At 39.3% G+C, this 23,118-nt stretch overlaps 1 protein-coding gene across 1 annotated transcript; it reads left to right on the top strand.

The window, feature by feature from the left end:
- The first annotated feature begins 12,871 nt into the window (after positions 1–12,871).
- On the top strand, positions 12,872–18,182 carry DEFB116 (defensin beta 116). The gene is made up of 3 exons (XM_014479402.1): positions 12,872–12,909; positions 13,008–13,108; positions 17,938–18,182. Exons 1-3 carry the CDS (start codon positions 12,872–12,874, stop codon positions 18,180–18,182), a joined length of 384 nt encoding a protein of 127 aa, XP_014334888.1.
- The last annotated feature ends 4,936 nt before the right edge of the window (positions 18,183–23,118 follow it).

The following is a 23,118-nucleotide window of genomic DNA, read 5'->3' as shown; positions in this document are numbered from 1 at the left end:
GTGTCTTTTAATTTCATGGTTGCAGTCACCATCTGCAGTGATTTTGGAGCCCCCCAAAATAAATTCAGCCTCTGTTTCCATTGTTTCCCCATCTATTTGCCATGAAGTGATGGGACCAGATGCCATGATCTTCGTTTTCTGAATGTTGAGCTTTAAGCCAACTTTTTCCACTCTTCTCTTTCACTTTCATCAAGAAGCTCTTTAGTTCTTCTTCATTTTCTGCCATAAGGGTAGTGTCATCTGCATATCTGAGGTTATTGATATTTCTCCCGGCAATCTTGATTCCAGCCTGTGCTTCATCCACCCCAGCGTTTCTCATGATGTACTCTGCATATAAGTTAAATAAGCAGGGTGACAATATACAGCCTTGACGTACTCCTTTTCCTATTTGGAACCAGTCTGTTGTTCCATGTCCAGTTCTAACTGTTGCTTCATGAACAATTAGGATATATCTAAAAATGTGAGGATGATATGTTAATCAGAAAGTCTAGCAATGTAATTCTTTATGTTAATAGATAAAAGCAGAAGGACTATATGATCACATTAAATGATCCAGAATAAAGTGTTTTATAAATTTCTAAAACCAATTGTAGAAGCATATCTTAAGAAATTGGGAGGAGAAGGGAACTTACTAAATGCATTAAAGATTATATGCCAAATTCTTGGGACAAATTGTTGTTATTTACTCAGGGAACTTTTAGATACTTTCTCTTTAAAATTGGAAGGAAACAAGGATTCCTACTAATATTGAAAATATTGTAACAGTGGAAGGTCTGGCTCATGCTGTTGGGGAAAAAAACCATCACAATATTGTAAACTAATTATCCTCCTATTAATGTAAATTAATTAGTTAAAAAATAAGAAACATGTGCAAAGACTGAAAAGGTGGAGATAAAAATTGTCATTACTTGCGGATGATACAATCATTTAACCTGGAAAAACCATAGAATCAAAAGACAAACTAATAGAACTCAAAAAAGAGATTAGTAGGCTTGCTAGACATAAAATCAACTTAACAAAAATCAACAGCATTTCCCCATGTTACCAATGATCAAGTGGAAAATACAATGTAAAATAGACATAATTTTCAATAGCAGCAAAAGTGTAAAGTGTCTCAACTTTATTTTGATTATACATATGTAAGACTTGCATGGGGAAAGCTTTAAAATACTGATACAGGAAATAGAAGATGAGACACCTGTGTTCCTGGATAAGATGACACAAAATGTCCATCTCTCCCAAATATTCTATGAATTCAATACATTTCTAATAAAAATTCGAGTTAGTTTTTCTGGGCAAGCTCAAGAAGTTTTCTCTAAGATTTGTTTTGGAATAGTACAGATTCATGATTAGCTAAGTCAAGTTTGAGAAAGACGAGGGAAGACGGGGATTTTTCCTTACGAATATTGTCCCTTCAGCACACATGGTTTACACATGTAACATATTTATGAGCTATATGATACACATATATCTATATTCTCCTTCTTTGCATTGTATCATAGGCATTATCAATATCTATACCAAGGTGTGATACTATAAATATTTAACAATAAGTACAGCAATATAAGGGGTTCCCAGGTGGTGCTAGTGTTAAAGAACCTGCCTACCAATGCAGGAGATGTAAGAGACACAGGTTTGATCCCTGGGACAGGAAGATCCCCTGGAGGAGGGCATGGCAACCCACTCGAGTATTCTTGTCTGGAGTATTCCATGGACAGAGGATCTGGCTGGCCACACTCCATAGGGTCACAAAGAGTCAGATGCATCTGAAGCGACTTAGCTCACTCACTTTAAACACCAGATTAAAGAATTTGGCTTTTAGGCATAGACAATACAAAGTCCCAACACTGAGGGGAAAAGTGGTTCAGTGGAAAGAGCATGGACTTTTTGTCCACGTCTCTTGTGTCTCCTGGATTGGCAGGCAGGTCTTTACCATTAGTGCCACCTGGGTTTAAAGTCTTCCACAATTCATGCTTCCAACTGCTTACCAACCTATATTTAATAGCACTTAGGCTCTATCTCTGTCTGGCCTTACCTATCCTGCTAGGCACACAGAGATGCTCAATGCCCAAACTAGTTAATGAATCAAATGCAAAGTGAGTATGTAGCATTCACATATTCCTCATAGTAGTTTCTGCAATTCTCCTAATTTAATAGAGAAAACGAGTTTGCTTAAGCCAAACAAAACAGGAAAGAGGAGGAATAATGTTTCTCTTTGGTCTTACCCACAGATGGATAATGAGTGCTTTTGTACCAGAGATCCTCTACTTCCAAGTTTGGATGGACAAATCTCCAGAGTAACCCTGAAATGCAGTTTGCTCAGCTGCTGGCCTCCTGGTGACCCCCAGAAATAACTCATGATCAACAAATGTTGATCATGCCTCTCTGTTTTAGTGCCACAATCTCACTGTATCTTTCTCCAAATCTCACCCAGGGGGAGATTTGATAACTACAATCTGTTATCAGTGTCCTTCTTCCTCTTCACTCCTCTTACTAACATAGAGAAGAGAGAGAGATGTCTGGTGGTTTCTACAGAGTGAAGATTGCATCTACTCTTTTTTAAGTAAGACCATTTTTTTCTTTTTCTAGGAATTTCCTTTTGAAGTATGTGACCCACAACCTTATGTTATTTCCTGTGACACAACATGGTGATTTGGTATTTACATATGGTTCAAAATGACCACCAAGAGAAGTCTAGTTGCACTGTCATCATACCACAGAGTTATTGACTAGATTCCCCACACTGTTAAGTAAGACAATTTTAAAAACTATTTTTATTTCTGGCTCTTCCCTGGTGGCTTGGTTGGTAAAGTATCTGCCTGCAATGCAGGAGACCCAGGTTTGACCCCTGGGTTGGGAGAAGGGAATGGCTACCCACTCCAGTATTTGTGCCTGGAGAATTCCACAGACAGTAGAGCCTGGCAGGCTACTATCCATGAGGTCACAGAGTCAAGACACGACTGGGCAACTAACACTTTCACTTCACTTTCATTTTTATTTCTAAGATTAAGCATCCTTATTAACAACGCAGAAACAATTCTTGCAGACTCTTTGGACATATATGCAAAAAAATTAAAAATAATTCTCCAATTCTAAATCACAGGGGAAGAAAAAATAATGATTTTATGACCAGAGTTGAATTTCCCTCTCTTCTTTTTCAAAAAGTCTTTCAACCAAGCCACTCATCAAATCATAAGGTAAGATAGTTTTTCAAAATGCCAACAAAACCCAGCAAAAGACATCTAGATATAAAGCCAAAGTTATACCTCAAAACCCTCTGTTGCAAAAAACAATAGGAAACCAACCCCCATAGCTCATTAGAGAAGACCTTTAGAAAGAATTGAGAAAGTTAGAACTAGAACTACAATGGTGGGAATAGGTTCAAAAAACAAATAATTAAAGAATGTTCAGCTTATTCAGCTTGAGAATATATTAAGCTTTCTCTTATTCTAGTAGAGGAATTAAAAATATGAGCTGATAGAGTTAATATTAGAATTATTGTTACAGGAAATTCCTTGATGGTTCAGTGGCTAGGACTCCGTGCTTCCAATGCAAGGAGCTGGGGTTCAATCCCTGGTCTGGGTACTAGATCCTGCATGCCACAGCTGAAAGATCCGGCATACTGCAACTAAGATTGGCACAGACCAAAAAAAAAAAAAAAAATATATATATATATATATGTAAAATTTATATATCATTATCAACCCTACCTTCTTGTTGGTAATGATATATAAATTTTACATATATATATCCTGCTCAGGAAAGTTGAATAGGGTAAAATTCTTCCGAGTCAGTATCATTATATCCTAGACTCAAAACCAGTGGACTATACACCATTAATAAATATCAAGTAACCCACAATTTTTGTGGTAATAAAAAAATTTTAATTATCTACAAAATTCTATTCTGAAAAGCAGCAGGTCAAAATGACACCAAGTTATCCAATCAGTTATAGAGGGAACCCTCCAAAGAGAACTATCTTAGTGGAAATTTAGATTGGAAGAACTATAACATGGAGTAGACGATATCAGGCTCTCAGTACCATTCTAGTAAGGCTTCTACCTACCTCAGCTTTGAGGAGTAGTACTAGTGGGGATCCCACAGAATATCTTAGAGGGATGTTCTCAGAGATAAAATAGTCTGTAAATTTAGCTCTGAATTCTCTCTTTAATCAAAGCTTGGGGGAAAATATATAATTTTTAACTACTCAGAGCTTCAGACATGTTTTAATATTTAAGTTTAACATCTAGTTTTCATTTTCTGAAATTTTTTTGTCTTATAAATTTCTCAATTATGTTACATTGAAAAATGTATGAATGTGTCAATTAGTAGTGATGCATGAAAATATAAACCTACTTCTTTCATATAATCTACATCTGAAGAGTGAATAAATGCCACCTTAATATCCTGCAAAGTTGCTTTGTGTGCCTGACAAAAAATTAAGGCAAATCATTTTACTTGCACATATTTTAAAAATTGTTATATAAGTTTCAGGTATACAGAATTATAATTCAACATCTGTATGCACTACTCCATTTCCACATCTTAAGCAGTTGGAGTTAACTAGTCTTCAATCTCACCTTCCCAAATATCTCCATTAACATCCAGCTTGTGATTCATCCAGCCCGGCATTTCACAAATTCCGATCTTTTTAAAATTATTTTCTCATATAAACCAGGCCTCAGTGGCTATGAAAGATGAGCAGTGGGAGTCCTGGCTTATATTGATGACACTTTATCAGGGGGAATATAATTTGAGTATAATTATAATCAATTCCTCCTAGTTGGTATATTTAGTAATACGATAGGAGGTGATGCTTAACATTAAATTATTTATTATTTGAGTAATATTGATTTCAGTCTGTGGAAAATTTGAAATTTTCCATTTCCTTTACATTTCAACCACCCAGTTCGTAGGTCTGAAGTGTTACAGACAAATGATTTGTTGAGCTTTTACTTCATATTTGGGACAATTGTAGTTAGTACAAAGTTTCATGATGTTGAGCTGCTTATTTTTAAAAGAAGGAGGAATAAAACTATAAGCTTCAAGTTTAACTGGTACAAAATAAAATATTAAAATTATAAAAGATAACTAAAAAGAAAGTAACACTAACCTGTCTCTTTTATCATAAGTCCTTTAGAGACTTTTTTCCTTCATCTTGTATATTATGATAAATTACTGCTGGAGAATATAACCTTGGTATGTAATGAGAGTTACAAGCCATTCAGTCTTGGGTGCTGGTCTCACATAGGAAGCATGTATTCAACTGTGCTTCTTCTTCACTTTGACAGTGTGAGCTATCAGCAATACCTGGTGGGGTGTCATTATACTCCCCAGCATAAATGACAATCTAGCCTGCCACTAGAACACTTTATGCACGCATTATCTCCTGGCTTATGTTGATGACACTTTCTCAGGGGGATCCTTCCATCATCTGGCCACATGATGGCAGAATGAGCCTAAGGAAGCAAGCAAACCCACTGTCTCTGATCAGGGGTGTTTACCATTGTTATCAGATAAGGGCTTAAATACCATGCTAGCTAAAGGAAATTAATTTTCATTGAACCAAAATAAGTCTGATGGTCATCTTAAGCAAGTTGTGCAATTTAGCCAAAGAATTCTTTAGGGTAAAATTCATTCTACTTGTTCAGGAAACTGGGAATAATAAGGAGTATGATAAGCACTGGTATCTGTAAAGTGTTATAGAGTCCCCGATTTACCATTGAAACAAACCTTGTCTCAGATTCTAGATGTTCAGGAATTCCAAGGACTGGGATGGTATAATTCAGTAGGGCTTTGATCACCATTTGAGGATCTGCTTTAGCCAATGGGAACACTTCTCATCATCTAGATACCACGCATTCTATTACTGAATAGTATTTCTTACCCTCTGATGGCAAAAGCTCGACAATGTTCATTTGCTATCAGGTCTGAGGTGATGTGGGCCTCAGTATTCCCTGTAAAGAAAAATTTTTTTTTTTTTTTAATTTCTAACAATCAGCACATCTTTATATTATTTACTGAAACATTTGGTCCTTATATAGAAGTGGTATGATTCCAAGATTTTCATTATATTCATTTCACTTAAAAGATATTGCTGCTTAGGTTACATGAAAAGCCATGGATGCATACACTTGGGGCACAGGGAAATAATGCCAACGGGTAAATCCTACATTCCTATGCTCTTTTTAGTTCCCCTTGAATTCCAACTTTCCAATTTGGGAGGAGTTAATTATGTAATTCTTAAACTGTGAATATGAGTCCCTGGATAGAAGTAATGGAACTTCAGTTTCCTCAGTCCAAACCTTAGACATTTTGGTGCAAATTCATTTCCTTTAGATATTTTATCTAGTCCTATATGAGTCTGCAATGAACTATGTAAATCTGAATGGGAAATATCAATGACTAATAAATCAGCAGTCAATTCCTATGTGATACTATAGTTCTTATTGACGTTAGATAGTCTCCATTTTTCTAAATTTGGTCTTTAGTATTCAGGACCCTCACTCATATTGGCAGTCAGGATAAATACTCACTTTAAGACTGGAGGCTAATTCAAAAGTTCACATAATAGCCATGAGTGCTGCTGCTTGGCTGATTTTATGTTGGTGAGAACATAAGCCTCTAAAACCTCATGAGGACTGACTATTGCATAAATGCTTTTATATTTCCCTGTGTGTCTCTCATACAAGATCCATTAATGAACTATATTAAGTCAGCCTTGGGAATACAAGTATCAGATTTAGCGGACTGAGGCTGAGTATCTTTTAGAACTGGAAGGCAGTCATGTTTACTGCTTGTTTAGGATCTGGCAATTGAACAGCTGGATTCAAAAAAGTTACCCCCAGTAATCAGAACAGCATAGTACTGGCACAAAAACAGACATATGGATCAATGAAACAGAACAGAGAGCCTAGAAATAAACCCACACACCTACAGTCAATTGATCTTTGACGAAGGAGTTAAGAATATACAAGGAAAAAAAAGAGAGTCTCTTCAGCAAGTGTAGTTGGGAAAGTTGGACAGCTGCATGTAAATCAATGAAGTTAGAACACTCTCTTACACCATACAAAAAATAAACTCAAAATGGCTTAAAGACTTAAACAAAAAGTTACTTGAACCAGCTTTTTGGCCAACCCAACATAAATCATGACTCCATAAAACTTTCAGAAGGAAACATAGGCAAAATATCCTCTGACATAAATCATAGCAATGTTTTCCTAGGTCAGTCTCACAAGGCAAAAGAAATACAAGCAAAACTAAACAAATGGGACCTAATCAAACTTAGAAAAAGCCTTTGCACAGCAAAGGAAAACATTTTTTATTTTTTATTATTTTTTAAATTTTATTTTATTTTTAAACTTTACATAATTGTATTAGTTTTGCCAAATATCAAAATGAATCCACCACAGGTATACATGTGTTCCCCATCCTGAACCTCCTCCCGCCTCCGTCCCCATACCATCCCTCTGGGTCATCCCAGTGCACTAGCCCCAAGCATCCAATATAGTGCATCAAACCTGGACTGGCATCTTGTTTCATACATGATATTTTACATGTTTCAATGCCATTCTCCCAAATCTTCCCACCCTCTCCCTCTCCCACAGAGTCCATAAGACTGTTCTATACATCAGTGTCTCTTTTGCTGTCTTATACACAGGGTTATTGTTACCCTCTTTCTAAATTCCATATATATGCGTTAGTATACTGTATTGGTGTTTTTCCTTCTGGCTTACTTCACTCTGTATAATAGGCTCCAGTTTCATCCACCTCATTAGAACTGATTCAAATGTATTCTTTTTAATGGCTGAGTAATACTCCATTGTGTATATGTACCACAGCTTTCTTATCCATTCATCTGCTGATAGACATCTAGGTTGCTTCCATGTCCTGGCTATTATAAACAGTGCTGCGATGAACATTGGGGTACACGTGTCTCTTTCCCTTCTGGTTTCCTCAGTGTGAATGCCCAGCAGTGGAATTAGGAAAACATTTTTTTAAAAAAATGAAAAGACAACCTGTGGAATGGGGAAAAATATTTGCAAAGAATGTGACTGACAAGGGCTTAATTTCCAAAATATGCAAACAGCTCATACAGCTCAATATAAAAAAAAACAAACAACTCAGTCAACAAACAGAAAGGACTTCCTTGGTGGTTGGTCCACTGGTAAAGTATCCACCTTCCAATGCAGGGAACGTGGGTTCCATCCCTTGTTGGAGAACTAAAATCCCACATGCTGCAGAGAAATTAAGCCCATTCACCAGAACTACTGAGCATACAGGCAACAACTAAAGTACCTGTGTGCCACATCAGGAGACCTGGCATGATGCAAGGGAGATCCCGTGTGTGGCAACCTAGACCCGATGCAGCTAAACTAAAAAAAGAAAAAAGAAACAGAAACCCTAGATAGATGTTTCTTCCAAAAAAGACATAGAGATGGCCCACAGGCCGGGGAAAAGATGCTCCAGCATTGCTAATTATTAAAGAAATGCACGTCAAAACCTCATGCTAGTCAGAATGGCTGTCTTGAAAAAGTCTAGAAACAATAAATGCTGGAGAGGGTGTGGACAAAAAGGAAGGGAAACCTCCTACACTGTTGGTGGGAGTGTAAGTTGGTGTAGCCACTATGAATAACAGCATGGAGTTTCCTTAAAAAATGAAAAATAGAGTTACTATATGATCCAGCAATCCCACTCGTAAGTATGTGCATGCTCAAGTCGCTCAGTCATGTCCAACTCTTCGCAACTCTATAGACTGTAGCCCGCCAGGCTTGTCTGTCCATGAAATTCTCCAAGCAAGAATATTGGAGTGGGTTGCCATTTCCTCCCCCTGGGGATCTTCCTGACCCAGGGATCATTGGCAGGCAGGTTCTTTACCACTAGCGCCACCTGGGAAGCCCTCCCAAAGTCTGCAGTTGCCCCTAAAGCCCAGTCTCGGGCTAGCTGCAGGGATTTAACCACTGCACCTGCAACTCAGGAGTGATTTCCCCTTCTCTCCTTTGGTCACACACCCCCTGGTGCTCTACATTGGTTCTGGCTGTGCCTCTGCTTCTAGGCCGCCCTCCAGTGTCACTTGCTTAGTTGGGGTGAGGGGAGGGGTACAGCAGACACAGTTGGGGTGTGTGGGGAGAGTGCCTGCTGTGGCTGAGACCTGTGGGAGGGAGGTCGCCACAGTCTGAGGCGGGTGGCCAGCTTCCCCAGGGGAGTTGACCCTGGGTTGTGAGTCCCTTGGCAGAACCAGGCTGCTCAGGCTCCCAGGGAGATGTGAGCAGTGACGCGTGCCTGCTCACAGCTTGGTGACAACTGTGGCCCCTGGGGTTGAGGCTGTAGCAGCCTCGTGTCCTCACCTCTGGCACTTCCATGGCTTTTCTACCTCTGGAGCTGCAGACCACAGCTGACTCATCCCCCTAAGGCCGTCAGCCAAGGCAGGGTCCCGGGTTCTGCAAGCACTCAGAGTTAGAGCATTCCTATGGCAAGGATCTATTGCTTCTAAGGGAGGCCCAGGCTTCCCTGTACTCCCTCAGCTATGTCCTACTAGCCGCCTCAGAGCATCTTCAGGGCAGTCAACCAGGTCCTTTCCCTGGGGTCCGATCCCTGAAGCCTGAGCCTTAGCACACTGTCCCCACTCTCTGCGGTGGCGTGGCCATGTAAGCTGCTTCTAGACTGAAGTGCTATTTGGTAGTGACTCTATGGTGAATTCTCTCCATTTTGCCTTCTGAGCAGCTTCCCTTTTGGCTCAGCTGGTATAGAATCCGCCTGTAAAGCGGGAGACCTCGGTTCGATCCTTGGATTGGGAAGATCCCCTGGAGAAGGGAAAGGCTACCCACTCCAGTATTCTGGCCTGAAGAATTCCATGGACTGTATAGTCCATAGGATCGCAAAGAGTCGGACATGACTAAGTGACTTTCACTTTCTGCCTTCTGAACACTTGTTGCTGCGCTCCCCTCTGAGGTTCCGATGCTCTCCCTTGTTCCCGCCCCTGAGGGGGTTGCTGAGTGTACCAAAACTTTTCCTCCCTCTCAAATCCCCCTCTGGGTGCAGGTTCAGTTTAGTTCAGTCGCTCAGTCATGTCCGACTCTTTGTGACCCCATGGACTGCAGCATGCCAGGCATCACCAACTCCCGGAGTTTACTCAAACTCATGTCCATTGAGTTGGTGATGCCATCCAACCATTTCATCGTCTGTCGTCCCCTTCTCCTCCCGCCTTCAATCTTTCCCAGCATCAGGGTCTTTTCCAGTGAGTGAATTCTTTGTATCAGATGGCCAAAGTATTGGAGTTTCAGCTTCAGCATTAGTCTTTTCAATGAATATTTAGGACTGATTTCCTTTAAGATTGACTAGTTGGATCTCGTTGCAGTCCAAGGGACTCTCAAGAGTCTTCTCCAACACCACAGTTCAAAAGCATCAATTCTTCAGCACTCAGCCTTCTTTATGGCCCAACTCTCACATCCATACATGACTACTGGAAAAACCATAGCTTTGACTAGATGGGCCTTTGTTGGCAAAATAATGTCTCTGCTTTTCAATATGCTGTCTAGGTTGGTCAGAGCTTTTCTTCCAAGGAGCAAGCACCTTTTAATTTCATGGTTGCAGTCACCATTTGCAGTGATTTTGGAGCCCCCCAAAATAAAGTCTGTCACTGTTTCCATTGTTTCCCCATCTATTTGCCATGAAGTGATGGGACTGGATGCTATGATCTTCGTTTTATGAATGTTGAGTTTTAAGCCAGCTTTTCCACTCTCTTTTCGCTTTCATCAAGAGGCTCTTTAGTTCTTTGCTTTCTGCCATAGGGTGTTGTCATCTGCATGTCTGAGGTTATTGATATTTCTCCCAGCAATCATGATTCCAGCTTGTGCTTCATTCAGCCCAGCATTTCACATGATGTACTCTGTATAGAAGTTAAATAAGCAGGGTGACAATATACAGCCTTGATGTATTCCTTTCCTGATTGGGAACCAGTTTGTTGTTTCGTGTCCAGTTCTAACTGTTGCTTCTTGACCTGCATACAGATTTCTCAGGAGGCAGGTAAGGCAGTCTGGTATTCCTATCTCTTCAAGAATTTTCCACAGTTTGTTGTGATCTACACAGTCAAAGGCTTTGGTATAATCTATAAAGCAGAAGTAGATGTTTTTCTGGTATTCTCTTGCTTTTTTGATGATCCAGCGGATGCTGGCAAGTTGATCTCTGGTTCCTCTGCCTTTTCTAAATCCAGCTTGAACAGCTGGAACTTCATGGGTCACGTATCCTCTGTCTCTTTTTTTATCATTATCTTTTGCCCTTCCTCATTCTGAAGAGATTGGCTTGTCTTTTTGGAAGTCTGGGGTCTTCTGTCAGCATTCAGAAGGTGTCCTGTAGAATTTGTTCCACATGCAAGATGAATTTTGATGTAGGGGAAGGTCCTCTCTGTCTCTTGTTCCTTTGCCATTGAAAGTCCACTATTTTTAATTTTTTAAAGGAATTTCCATATTGTTTTTCACAGTGTCTAAAGCAATTTATATTCCCACTAGCAGTGAACAAGGGTTCCCTTTACTTCACATCCTAGTCAGCACTTGTTTTATCTTTTTAATAATAGCCATTCTCACAGGTGTGAGGTGGTATCTTATTGGAGTTTTGATTTGCATTTCCTGATCATTAGTAACTCTGAGCACCTTTTCATGTACCTGTTGGCCATTTGAAAATTTCCTTTGGGAAAATGTCTATTCAGGTCCTTTGTCCATCTAAAAAATTGGATTATTTTATTGCTATTGAATTCCTTATATGTTTTGCATATTAAATTTTATTAGATACATGTTTGGAAAATATTTCCTCACATTTCGTAGGTTGCTTTTTCATTTCTGCTCTGTCTTTAATTCAATGAAGCACAGTTACTCTTTCTATATTTTTTCCTGTGTAATAATTGCTTACAGTGGGTAGTGAGTAGTACAATTCCATTTGCTTTTGGGAGGGTTAGTCCAGTTTCATTTGCCTTTTCATGTCAAGCTGTGGAAATCCTATCCTAGGCTTTTCAAAGAACATTTTCCCTTATTTCTAAGCTTTTGTTCAAAACACTAGACTTTATCCATTCATCTTCCACATGACATATTGGAGTAAAAAGTCAACGTGACCTCCTCTAGAAAATCCCTTCATTCCCATTTCTCAAGGGAAGAGCGTTGAATTCCTCAAACTAAATTTGTATTGTCTAAAACAGCGATTAGTCTGTTTTTAGCAACTTGCATGTGCTTTTGCTTTATTTCTCATTTTCTGCCCTTCCACTCACAGATTCAGAATTTCAAAAGCAGATATTGTTTCTAGACTCTATGCTGTGTTAGATATGCGGTCTTGGGATCTTACAACATCTTTTCAAATTTTCTTGTCCTCATCTGTGAAGTGGAAAATGCTATCTAACTTCATAGTGTTGTAGTAAGTGTTCATGTCTATACCATGGTATTTTGTATAGAAACTGGCACATGGTAGATTCATGGTAAATATGCCTCATTATTTTTGCCTGATTTCTCTTCCTTTCTTCATCCATGTATACTTCCCGTTCAATTTTTCCTCTCTATCTTTTCTTTCTTCATTTTCCTTCCTTCTTCCATGATGCCTAGTATAGGATTGGGTATACAGTAAGTATAACTGATAGAGGGGGACATACTACTATTAATAAAATAAAGACATATGTTTAAAAAAGGAATCTTTATTTCTTAGAGTGATGTGTCAGTTTTCTCATTGATTGCTTGTTTAATTGACTCATTCATTCATTTTAATTTATCTCACACAAAATGCCAGCTGGTTCTCATTTGCCTTTATTTTTTCTGACTGGAAAGGAAATCCCACTTTGACATGGGTGCTGCTGGCAAATCTTCCACATTTACACAGAGTGCTCAGCCTAGACATGGGATATGTGTTATCCTTCTGCCTGGCTAACCCCAGGTATGTCTCATCTCTTTTACTTCACTGAACACAAAACTGGCTCATTTCCAAAACTAATAAAGGGAGGGCCTTGTCCTACTGCAATGATATCTATTCAGTCCCCTGCAACACAACCCTCCATTCTCTCTGGATATATCAGTCATGAAGCCTTGTTTAATGACCATTTCCATCCTTCTGATCTTGGTTCATAAGACTCCAGGTAACTCAGACCTCTCTCAAAGGTTCTGGGGTCTTGCTTGTGCTGTTGGTTTCTTGGTAACTTCTGAGATGACTCCTACTCACATATAATAGGCACTACCTAAAGCCTTTTCTGGTCTCAGGTTTAGAATGTTACTCCCAAGATTCATCTCATGTCAAGATCGCCCTGATTTTGTTCTGCCAAAACAAATTTAAGATTGTTGTTCTTGTTCCTGGGATAGTGAAGTGTCGAACAAAGCATTTCAGATAATGCTGTAATTGGGATGGAAGTTTGATTCATGGATTTAGTGTGAGAGATTAGATCCAAGTTGGGGAGCTATAGGAGGAATCAATGATAATTTGGAGTTTGGAGAGTGCATTGTAGTGGGGATAGTATGTGACCTTAGAGATAGAGGAATGTTGAAAAAATAAGTGGGGATCAGCAGGGGGTGAGCAATTCTATAAATTCTATAAATGAATTGGGCTGGACTAATATTTTGCTGTAGGCTGGAGAAGGAATGGTGGTTTTTTGTGGTTTTATTATTATTATTAATTTTTTTTTTTTTTGAGCTGGGATGAAGTTGGGTAGAACTGGGAGCTAGGGTAGAGTGAAGTTCATAGTTGAGCTATATTTTGGATTGACACTGTGAATTGGGGTTGAATGGCTTGGCCAGTGTTATGTTTGTGTTAAGTTTGTGTGTGTGTGTGTGTGTGTGTGTGTTAAGTTTTATAACTGAACCTTAGATCAGTATTCAGAAGAGACAGGGATGGGAGTTTTAGGTAAGTGTTTGGTTCATGTAGGTGTGTTATTCAAGCAGAGTGTATGCAGGCTTTATCTAGGAAGAGGTTGGCTTAGCCTGAATTTGGCAATGAATAAAGTTGAGTAAGACAATCAAATTTATCACAGCAGAGCTGCATCTGTTTAAATGGGGAGGACAAATGCTGGATGGAAAATAGGCAGTAATATTTTCAAACTCTTTTTTTAAAAGTTTCTTGCTTATGATTTTACAGGGGCACTGAAGAACAGTAGATATAACTGTAGGTAGTGAGGGGATAAATGAAATCAGGAGGCTGGAATGTCTTCAAGGCTCTCCCGTAAAACTTTGGACGGTACAGAGAGACAAAGCAGTAGTCTCAACCCAACCCTATAGAATATCAAGGCTGTCTCTCCTTTCTTGGGATTGAATTCAGAGTCAATGTGCTTAGTGTTTTCTCCTCTTCCTCTTTTCCTCCCTCTCCTTTTTCTTTCCCCCCTCTCCTTCCCTTCCCCCTATTTTTCCTGTTTCTCACTTACCTACCCCTTGTTCCCGTCCTGTTTCATCCTACCTACTTGAAATACACTTCTTCTCATGTTTGTTAAAGCTCAGTTTCCATGTTGTAATAGCAGAAACCACAGGTGGGTTTGCCCCCAAAAAAGCAACAAAAAAGGAAGGAAGGAAGACAGCCTGGAAGACAGGACTCTATGCTTCAAAAGTTGTACATAGCGTTGTTTCTTTAACTGTTTAAAACTTTCACCTGGCAGAATTAATGGGCAGGAACAGTTCTGTACAAACTTTTCTGGAATAATCAAAGTCATGTTTTCCTTTCATCACCCCCAAACATATGCATCTGAAATTGAACTTTGTGAAAGCTAGGACTCTGTTTTAAAATTCTGTATTATTGGTATTTATCTGAGTGCTTTGTACAGAGTAGATCCTGATGAATGTTTACTTAGTGAATGGACATATAAATGACTTATGTCTAAAAAATATGTATTAGTAGGAAGAACATTAGAAGATGGATGGAAGAGGGATGTTTAGGGAGCACACATGGCAGAGAAATCATTTATCATATTGATTTTAACTCCGGATGGAGTTCTTCAGAAGAGTTAGGAACAGAAGTGGTGTTTTTTAAATTTATAATATTTAACTTGCTCTTAAACAAGTCCAGTGTAGGAAAATGAGCTGGGCAACATCTATGGGTGAATATGAGGTCAGCAGGGTTGTGTCCCTCACTTAAGGAAGAGCCCTGAAGAGTGTTTTCTGGGAAACTCTAGGTTATTACAAAGTATGACACATCTAATTAACCTCCTTCTGCACAAACACAGTTGAAATTTCTTGATCAGGTGCAAACTCTTCTGTTCCCATTTCTTTCATGGGGAGACTCAGGCTAGAGATCCAGAGATCAGGGACAATGCTGGCATTTAAGACCAAGTCTCTTCTGACTTCAATTTGAAGATGGAAGGATCATCAACAGTGACATTAACTTGACGTGAGTGTTATTATGCTTCAGGGCAATACAGAGTCAGAACAGCTGAAGGAGTGAGAAGCTATAATGGACTTGAGTTTGTGCAAGCTCCAGGAGAAAGTGAAGAACAGAGAAGCCTGGTGTGCTGCAGTCCATGGGATCACAAAGAGTCAGACACAACTGACTGACTGAACAACAAGTAGAATTCTCCTGGGGCTGCCTTGACCTGATTTTCATAGGAAACATCGGCTTGCCTGATCCTCTTGATATCTATGTCCCTATCCACTCTCTGGTGACTAGAAAGAGAAGATCTTGAGTGTCTTGCCTTCTATCCAATGGATTTGGGAGAAGCAGGAAGTCCTCCAGTTCAGATGTTGGACAAAAGAGGGTAGATGTAACTGGAAAGAACCCCCGAAGTGCCTTTCCTCCTATAAGTAGGATGTGCCAAAAGAGAGATTTCATGATGAGTGTGAGGGCCACTGTAGGAAATACATTGGTACCATAATGCTGGAGCATGGATGAAGGGGGGCCATTTTTTATCTCCTTCCTTTGGTTAACCAGCAAGCTGGCTGACGTAGCAGCAACTGAGTGCCTTCTCCGGGTTGAAGTGCCCATTTCTGGTGCAGTTTATACATATGCCAGCACCCCAATGCTATGGGAAATCTGCCACTGAGGCATTTTTCTTCATTCCTTCCCCTTCCATTCTCTTACATCACCTATACCTGGAAAATTTTACTTTTTCTTGTCAAAAAATTAATAAGAAACTTTTTCTTTGCAGGAAATAACATCAAACTTGCTTTTCCTGATTTTTATTAATGTGGGTGGGCATTGGACCTCTGCATACATAGCACTGAATGAGTGCCTTGGTGCACAGTGAGTGCTGATAAGCTGATGTGGAAGAGGATAGGTGAATGGTTGCAAAAGTCCTTGAATGCTAAGCTATGGATTTTGAACTATCTGTTGAAAGCTGTGGAAGGCCTTCTGCCTGCAGATGTCATGCAGGAAGATGCTACCCTCTCCTAGAAATCCTATTATAAAAGAGGCAATGTAATACAGAGAAGGAAGAGCATGGTCTATCATGTAGACCAGAAATTGGAGGCTTCCCTGATGGCTCAGTGGTGAAGAATCTGCCTGCAATTCAGGAGACCCAGGTTTGATCCCTGAGTTGGGACGATCCCCTGGAGAAGGGAATGGCTACTCACTCTAGTATTCTTGCCTGGAGAATTCCATGGATAGAGAAGCCTGGCAAGCTATAGTCCATGGGGTTGTAAAGAGTTGGACATGACTGAGCGACTAACACCATGAATGTGATACAGAGAAGAAAGAGCATAGTCTATTGTGTAGACCCGAAATTGAAGTACAAGCTATGGAAATGTGGACAGAACAATGTTCTCTTTGAGCCTCAATGTCTTCATCTAAATGATGGCGATAACAGAAGATTTGATGAGGATTCAGTGAAATGTGATTTGCAAAATGCTTGATATATTGTAGATGCTGAACATATATGGTCGTGATTGTTAGTATTCTTTCTAGCAGTTCCTTTGTCCTTGGGAGATCCAACAGGTAACTAATTCTGAAAGTCACTCAGCTGGGTCTGACTCTTTGTGACCCCATGCTATACAGTCCATGGGATTCTCCAGGCAAGAACACTGAAGTGGGTAGCCATTCCCTTCTCCAGGGGATCTTCCCAAGCCAGGGATGGAACCCAGGTCTCCCACATTGCGGGCGGATTCTTTACTGTGTGAGCCACCAGGGAAGCCCTAATACCACTTCATGACTTATATTTACAGAATGCTGACAAAGTGTCAAGAACTTTCTCAGCTGAAGAGCCTATATACACATGCACATATCTCAATGACTAATACATAGCTATCACTATTCACAAATGGGCTTTAGCCATATGTGCAAAGTGTGTGATAGATGCTCATGTGTATCCACATGTGTACATATAATGTGTACATATATGCTCAATTTATGTGTGAATGTGGATGTGTGAGTAAAATGAATTGTGCAAGTGTGCCTCTGTGTGTGCTGCCCATGTACATACAGTATCTATTTCTGTGGGGCCAAAGTACAAAGAGAGACATGTATATATTTGCTCAAATGTTTCAGACTACAAAGGTGTGCAGCTGCTCAAATAAGTGTTCTTTGCCTCAAAGTAGGTGCTGGTTAACTCTGATGAGACCTGTATGTGAGGAATATACATCCAAATGAGCATTTGAAAACATGTCCAATACATGCTCCCAGTGGCAGTCTTGAAATCCTGGACCCTCAAGAAAAGACTTTCATATCAACCACACTACCTAATGTTTAATTCCTTCTTATTATGTGCCTGATACTTTTCTGAGCATATGATGTATGTTAATTTATTCATCATAAAATTATTAAGAAGTTGGCTCTGTTACTATGCCCATTGTGAAGATGATGCAAGCGTGAGCCAAAAAATGGAAGTAACCTTGCTCGAGGATGAAAAGCCACGATGAAAGAGTCCAGATTTGAACTGAGATGGTTTTGACTCCATATCCTATGCTCTTAATATTTGCAGGTCTTGTCTTTAAATTACGCCTCTCTACTCCTATTATTACCACTGCTGCATAGAAATTAATATGGCTGTGTTTTTCCCAGGTGGCCTGTTCAGACCCTATTATGGCAAGAGCCAAGAAGAGTCTTGGAATCCATGCCAGCTTCACCAAGGCACATGCCGAAATGCCTGCAGAAAAAATGAACTTCAATACTTAACCTGTCTAAATCACGAAAAGTGCTGCCTAAAATTTTTTGTGAAAGTGCAAAGTGCAAACAATGTGAAGCAGGAGTCTAACTCCAACCCCAGTTTGTCAGTTACAACGCTTTCAAACTATTCTCAGATTTGAATGTCACCAACTTTACCCCCTCCTGGGGTAGTTCTTCTCCCGTCTGGAACATGCTTCCCATAAAAATGCATTCCTTCTCATGCGTGTGTCTTTCATCTGTGAGCAGTCATTATTGGACAGGGGAAGGTTAGGCTGGGGGCTGGGGAGACATGTAGTGTAGGAAAGCGCACTGACCCAAGAAGCAAATAGGATGCTAGGGTAGCTCGGTAGATATTGAAGAAGGGAGGGGACCACATTTCTGGTCTTCTTTGGTACCACGAGGAAGGTTATGATTTGTTCTAGAGATTGCAAGAGGGACGATAAAAACTGGATTGAGTCTGGATGATCCAGTGAGCATGTAGGGGAGATCACTGAGTCCCCTGAGTAAACACTTTAGGAATATCCTGTTATGTCTGGTATTACATGATGTCTTCAGGAAAACCAGAATCAGGCAAATGGATGGTTAGAATTGAGTGTAGGAATCCTTTGAACAAATTAGGACAAAATTCTGTAAGTGGTATAGCAGTTGGAAAGTGGAATAAGCAAGCTTGTCCCTGGGCACTTTTCCAATTTTGAGGCTGGAGGAAAATTTCTGGTTGTGGGGCAGAGATGAAGGTAGTTGTAGCATTAGAGAGGGATTTGGGATGAACATTTTATTTGATGACCTTTAAGATCTTTCATTCTTGAGAACTGAGGAATATTGTTTTCCCACTCTAAACTTAGTCACAAATATTTGACATGCTATGGCATTTTCCTTGTGTTTGGTATACTAATCTTCTTTGGGTGTCTCATCTCGTTTCTTTTTTCTTTTTTTTAATTGGAGCATAATTACTTCACAATATTGTGATGGTTTCTGCCAAACGTCAACATGAATGGCCATAGGTATACATGTGTCCTCCCATCCTGAACCCCCTCCAACATCCCTCCCCACCCTATCCCTTTAGGTTATCCCTGAGCACGCTTTGTTTCTTTTTTGAATCTAAACTTCTAGAACAAGTGTTCTCAACTAAATTCTCTAAGCTCCAGATTCCTAGCTTCACCTCAGCTGAGAGTAATTAGGCTTTTGTGCTTACCACATCACTGGAATGGCACTGGTTTTTCTCACCAATGCTGTTCTTGTTGAAAAACTTTAATATTTTTAAGGTTTTACTGTTTACTTTGCCTCTAGACATGCTTTCACTGCATTGCCCTTAATCCTTCCTTGAAACCCTTGTTAGCCTTAGCTTCTGATTTCTGGGTGTTCTTTTGGCCATTGTTGGAGGTTTCTTCTTCCACTCTCTGCCCCATAATATGTTGCCGTCTTGCCTACTCTCTCTCTTTTTTACCATAAACACTTTACCTGTATTTCTCATTATTAGACAAATGACAATCCCAGCCCAAACCAATGGATCAAAGTCCATATACTCACTAAATGACCATTTTATACAGCTGAATTTTTAACTTTTATGGGACCTAGAAGTCGATAGAAAAATTTAAAAATATTTCTATTTTTGAGATTCAATGACATTTAGACATGTTTGTAAGAAGGGATAGAGGCTCAGCAGAACCAGATTTCAAGAAGGGATGCAGAAAATTTTTGGTATAAGTAGAGTGATTAAAAACAAGTTTTATTATTTGGAAGAGAGTGTTGGTCTTGGGTTTAGCATGTACTTGAAATACAATATATTTAGACTTTCTACTTTCTACAATATCTGTAGAGGGAAAATTGTTGTGGAATTCTAGGTTTAAAGCCCAGATTCCCGTTTCTCTGGTTTATACATATATTAATGAAAGAAACATGAATTTAAAGTCAGAAGGGTTTGTCCCTTGTTCCCCATCACTGCTCAGAAGCTGTGGGATCTTGGACAAGTTCTGCATTTATATGTTCAACTCAGACAACTCTGAAGTCTAGACTTATGTATTAAATTACATATTTATTTTGTTCTCTTAGATTTCTCAATCATTTCAGACTCAAAACGTCCTAAGCTGAATTCTGAATCTGTTTGCCTGGCTTTTCTTTTGTCTTTCATCTTCAGTAATTGGCATCTACAATCCCTTCTGTTGTTCAGTTCAGAAACTTGAGAGTCACTTTTGATCCCCCACAATTCATCTCAAGTCACCATGTACAAACCATTAAAATGTGTGTGAAGTAATTTTCTGTCCCTGGCTAATGGGCATGTTTCTCCTTCCTTCCTGAAAAACATTTCTAATAAATGGCAAATACATATTTTGACTTTTTGAGTCTGGTCATTCTTGTGCAACCATTTGGCATAGTTTTAAGACCCTAAGGAAAGTGGAGGAGGAGTACAGAATGTGGACTGAATTCCCACATGGCCTTCCTTGCTTTTAGATCCTCCTCCGTATCTCCCTTCTGGATCCAGAGATTCCATGGTTCCACACCTGAGCTCAGAGAGCATTTGTATTTCAGGTAGGAATTGAGTTTGACCATTTTTTTTACCTGTCTGTTAACCCTTATTTCCTATACCTGAGAAAAATCATGTCTACTGTTTTCCAGGATTGACTCCACTCTGTGTGGTCCTCACTCAAATGATCAAGCAGAAAGTTCCATCACTGTTTTAGCTTATTTTAAACCACTGTGATATCACTTAGTATAATTCAGAATTGGTGATTAGATTACTACCTCTAATCACTGTAAGGCAAGTGCAGAGAAAAAGAGAGGGAGCTGGGCAGTCAAGCAAGAAAAGGAAATTTATTAGTGGGAAAAGAGAGGGTGACTGGCTCTTAAGAGAATCAGCGTTTTCCCTTTCTGACAGAGTCCTTCTTATACCCCACCAATGAAAAATTATCTGAAGGGACGGTCAGGTAGCTGGAGGTCTGGAATCTGGTGGTCTTGCAGCTTTGAAAGATAGGCCCCAGTGAGATAACAGGATGCCATTTGGGCAATTTGGTCAGTTTCACAGATCACTGTGATTTACTCTTTGTTTGCAAGATCGACATAATGAGCCATATTATCAATGAGACCCCATGTGGGCCCTATCAATCATCAATTTTCCTGCTTTATTCTAGGGGAAAGATGTTCCAAAATATGTAAGACAAAAATGTGGAAACTTTCCATTTTGGCCAGAAAGTAGTCATGATATTATGGGAAGAAGAGACTTACAAAAGGAAATAAAAATTTGAAACTCTCTCCTTTACAGATACGTCTATGAGAGATTGAAAAATATAATTTATGAATTCTAAAGGGGAAAAAAAAAACCTTTTCAGATACACATTGCTCAAACTCCCCTCACCAAAAAACCCCCCATTTGTATTGTTGACTTAAAAATAAGTCCATCACCAAAGTTTCTATATTCCTCCAGATTTTCTACAAAGATTTCAGAAACTATGAAGTTGCTTCAATATAAGATTAAGCCCTCAAAGCATTCTTACTATAATTTCTTAGTGTTTATAAGAATACACGCTAGAAATAATAGGAAATAGATGTTATTCCACTTAGATTAAATACATCAGAGACTTTTCACCAGATTCACTCTGTTTTAGGGAAACTGACTCTTTTGCTATTCAAAGCATAATAGATCAAAAGACAGAACTCTTTACAAAGTATGTCTAGGATTACCAATTACTAGGAATTGACTGTATTTTAAACAAGACTGAATCTAAAAGAAGGCATTGAGTGGATGCAACAAGCCTGTATGTTAACATGTAAAGTAATCTCTAATTCATAGATAAAAGGATTTGTTCCTTTCAAAGATGAAAAAAAGCAAAAACATTTTGGAGCATTAAGCTTTTTTTAAATTTATTTTTTAATTAGAGAAAATTTGCTTTACAATGTTGTGTTGGTTTCTGCCCTACAGCAATGTGAATCAGTCGTAATTATACATATACCCTCTCCCTCTTGAGCCTCCCTCCCCTTACCCTATCCTACCCTTCTAGGTCATCACAGAGCCCCAGGCTGGGCTCCCTGTGTTACATAACAACTTCTCACCAGCTACTTTTACACAAGATAATGTCTGTATGTCGATGCTCCTTCCCCCACTGTCTACAAGTCCATTCTCTACATCTGTGTCTCCATTTAAAATTATATTATAATTTATAAATGAATAAAATTATATTCATAAAGGCACCATTATATCAAATAATTGTTAAGAAAAGTCCAAAGTTTGGAAATAAGTAGGGCTTCCTTGGTAGCTCAGCTGGTAAAGAATCCACCTGCTATGCAGGAGACCTTGGTTTGATTCCTGGGTCAGGAAAATCCCCTGGAGAAGGGAAAGGCTACCCACTCCAGTAATCTGGCCTGGAGAATTCCATGGACATTATGGATGTAAAGGACATTATGGCTGAATAAGACATTATGGGTGTCCTTTCAATCGTGAGCTGGACATGATTTTGTAGATTCTCCTGGGACTATAATTTTATAAGGGTGTGTATCTTTGAACCATTTCCCAATGACTAGGTTGTATCAAAACTTGGGTAAAGGTTAAGTTGAAAAAAACACTAGTATCACTGCAAAAATTCTTCTTTCAGAGTCATGCAAACCATTCCCATGCATAACAATGCAAAGAGACAAGATGCAATTAGATGCCCTTGATTTTTGTTTGACGGGAGAGTTAATACTGAATGTTATACTTTATTACCCTTTAGGATATTAAACAGATGAAATCACTGCAGATGGTGACTGCAGCCATGAAAATAAAAGACGCTTACTCCTTGGAAGAAAAGTTATGACCAACCTAGATAGCATATTGAAAAGAAGAGACATTACTTTGCCGACAAAGGTCCATCTAGTCAAGGCTATGGTTTTTCCTGTGGTCATGTATGGATGTGAGAGTTGGACTGTGAAGAAGGCTGAGTGCCAAAGAATTGATGCTTTTGAACTGTGGTGTTGGAGAAGACCCTTGAGAGTCTCTTGGATTGCAAGCAGATCCAACCAGTCCATTCTGAACTGTCCATTCTGAAGGAGATCAGCCCTGGGATTTCTTTGGAAGGAATGGTGTTAAAGCTGAAACTCCAGTACTTT

Source organism: Bos mutus, chromosome 13 (assembly GCF_027580195.1).
Source record: "Bos mutus isolate GX-2022 chromosome 13, NWIPB_WYAK_1.1, whole genome shotgun sequence".
NCBI lineage: Eukaryota > Metazoa > Chordata > Mammalia > Artiodactyla > Bovidae > Bos > Bos mutus.
Note: the sequence above shows the minus strand (reverse complement) of the source record. Positions and strands in the feature narration are given on the sequence as shown.

Excerpts from the sequence above, each read along its gene's own strand:
- DEFB116 (XM_014479402.1), top strand. The coding sequence starts at position 12,872 with ATGGGATATGTGTTATCCTTCTGCCTGGCTAACCCCAG. Across the intron at positions 12,910-13,007 it reads TTCTGCCTGGCTAACCCCAG|TCCCCTGCAACACAACCCTC; the intron begins GTATGTCTCATC and ends ATATCTATTCAG. Across the intron at positions 13,109-17,937 it reads CTTGGTTCATAAGACTCCAG|GTGGCCTGTTCAGACCCTAT; the intron begins GTAACTCAGACC and ends TGTTTTTCCCAG.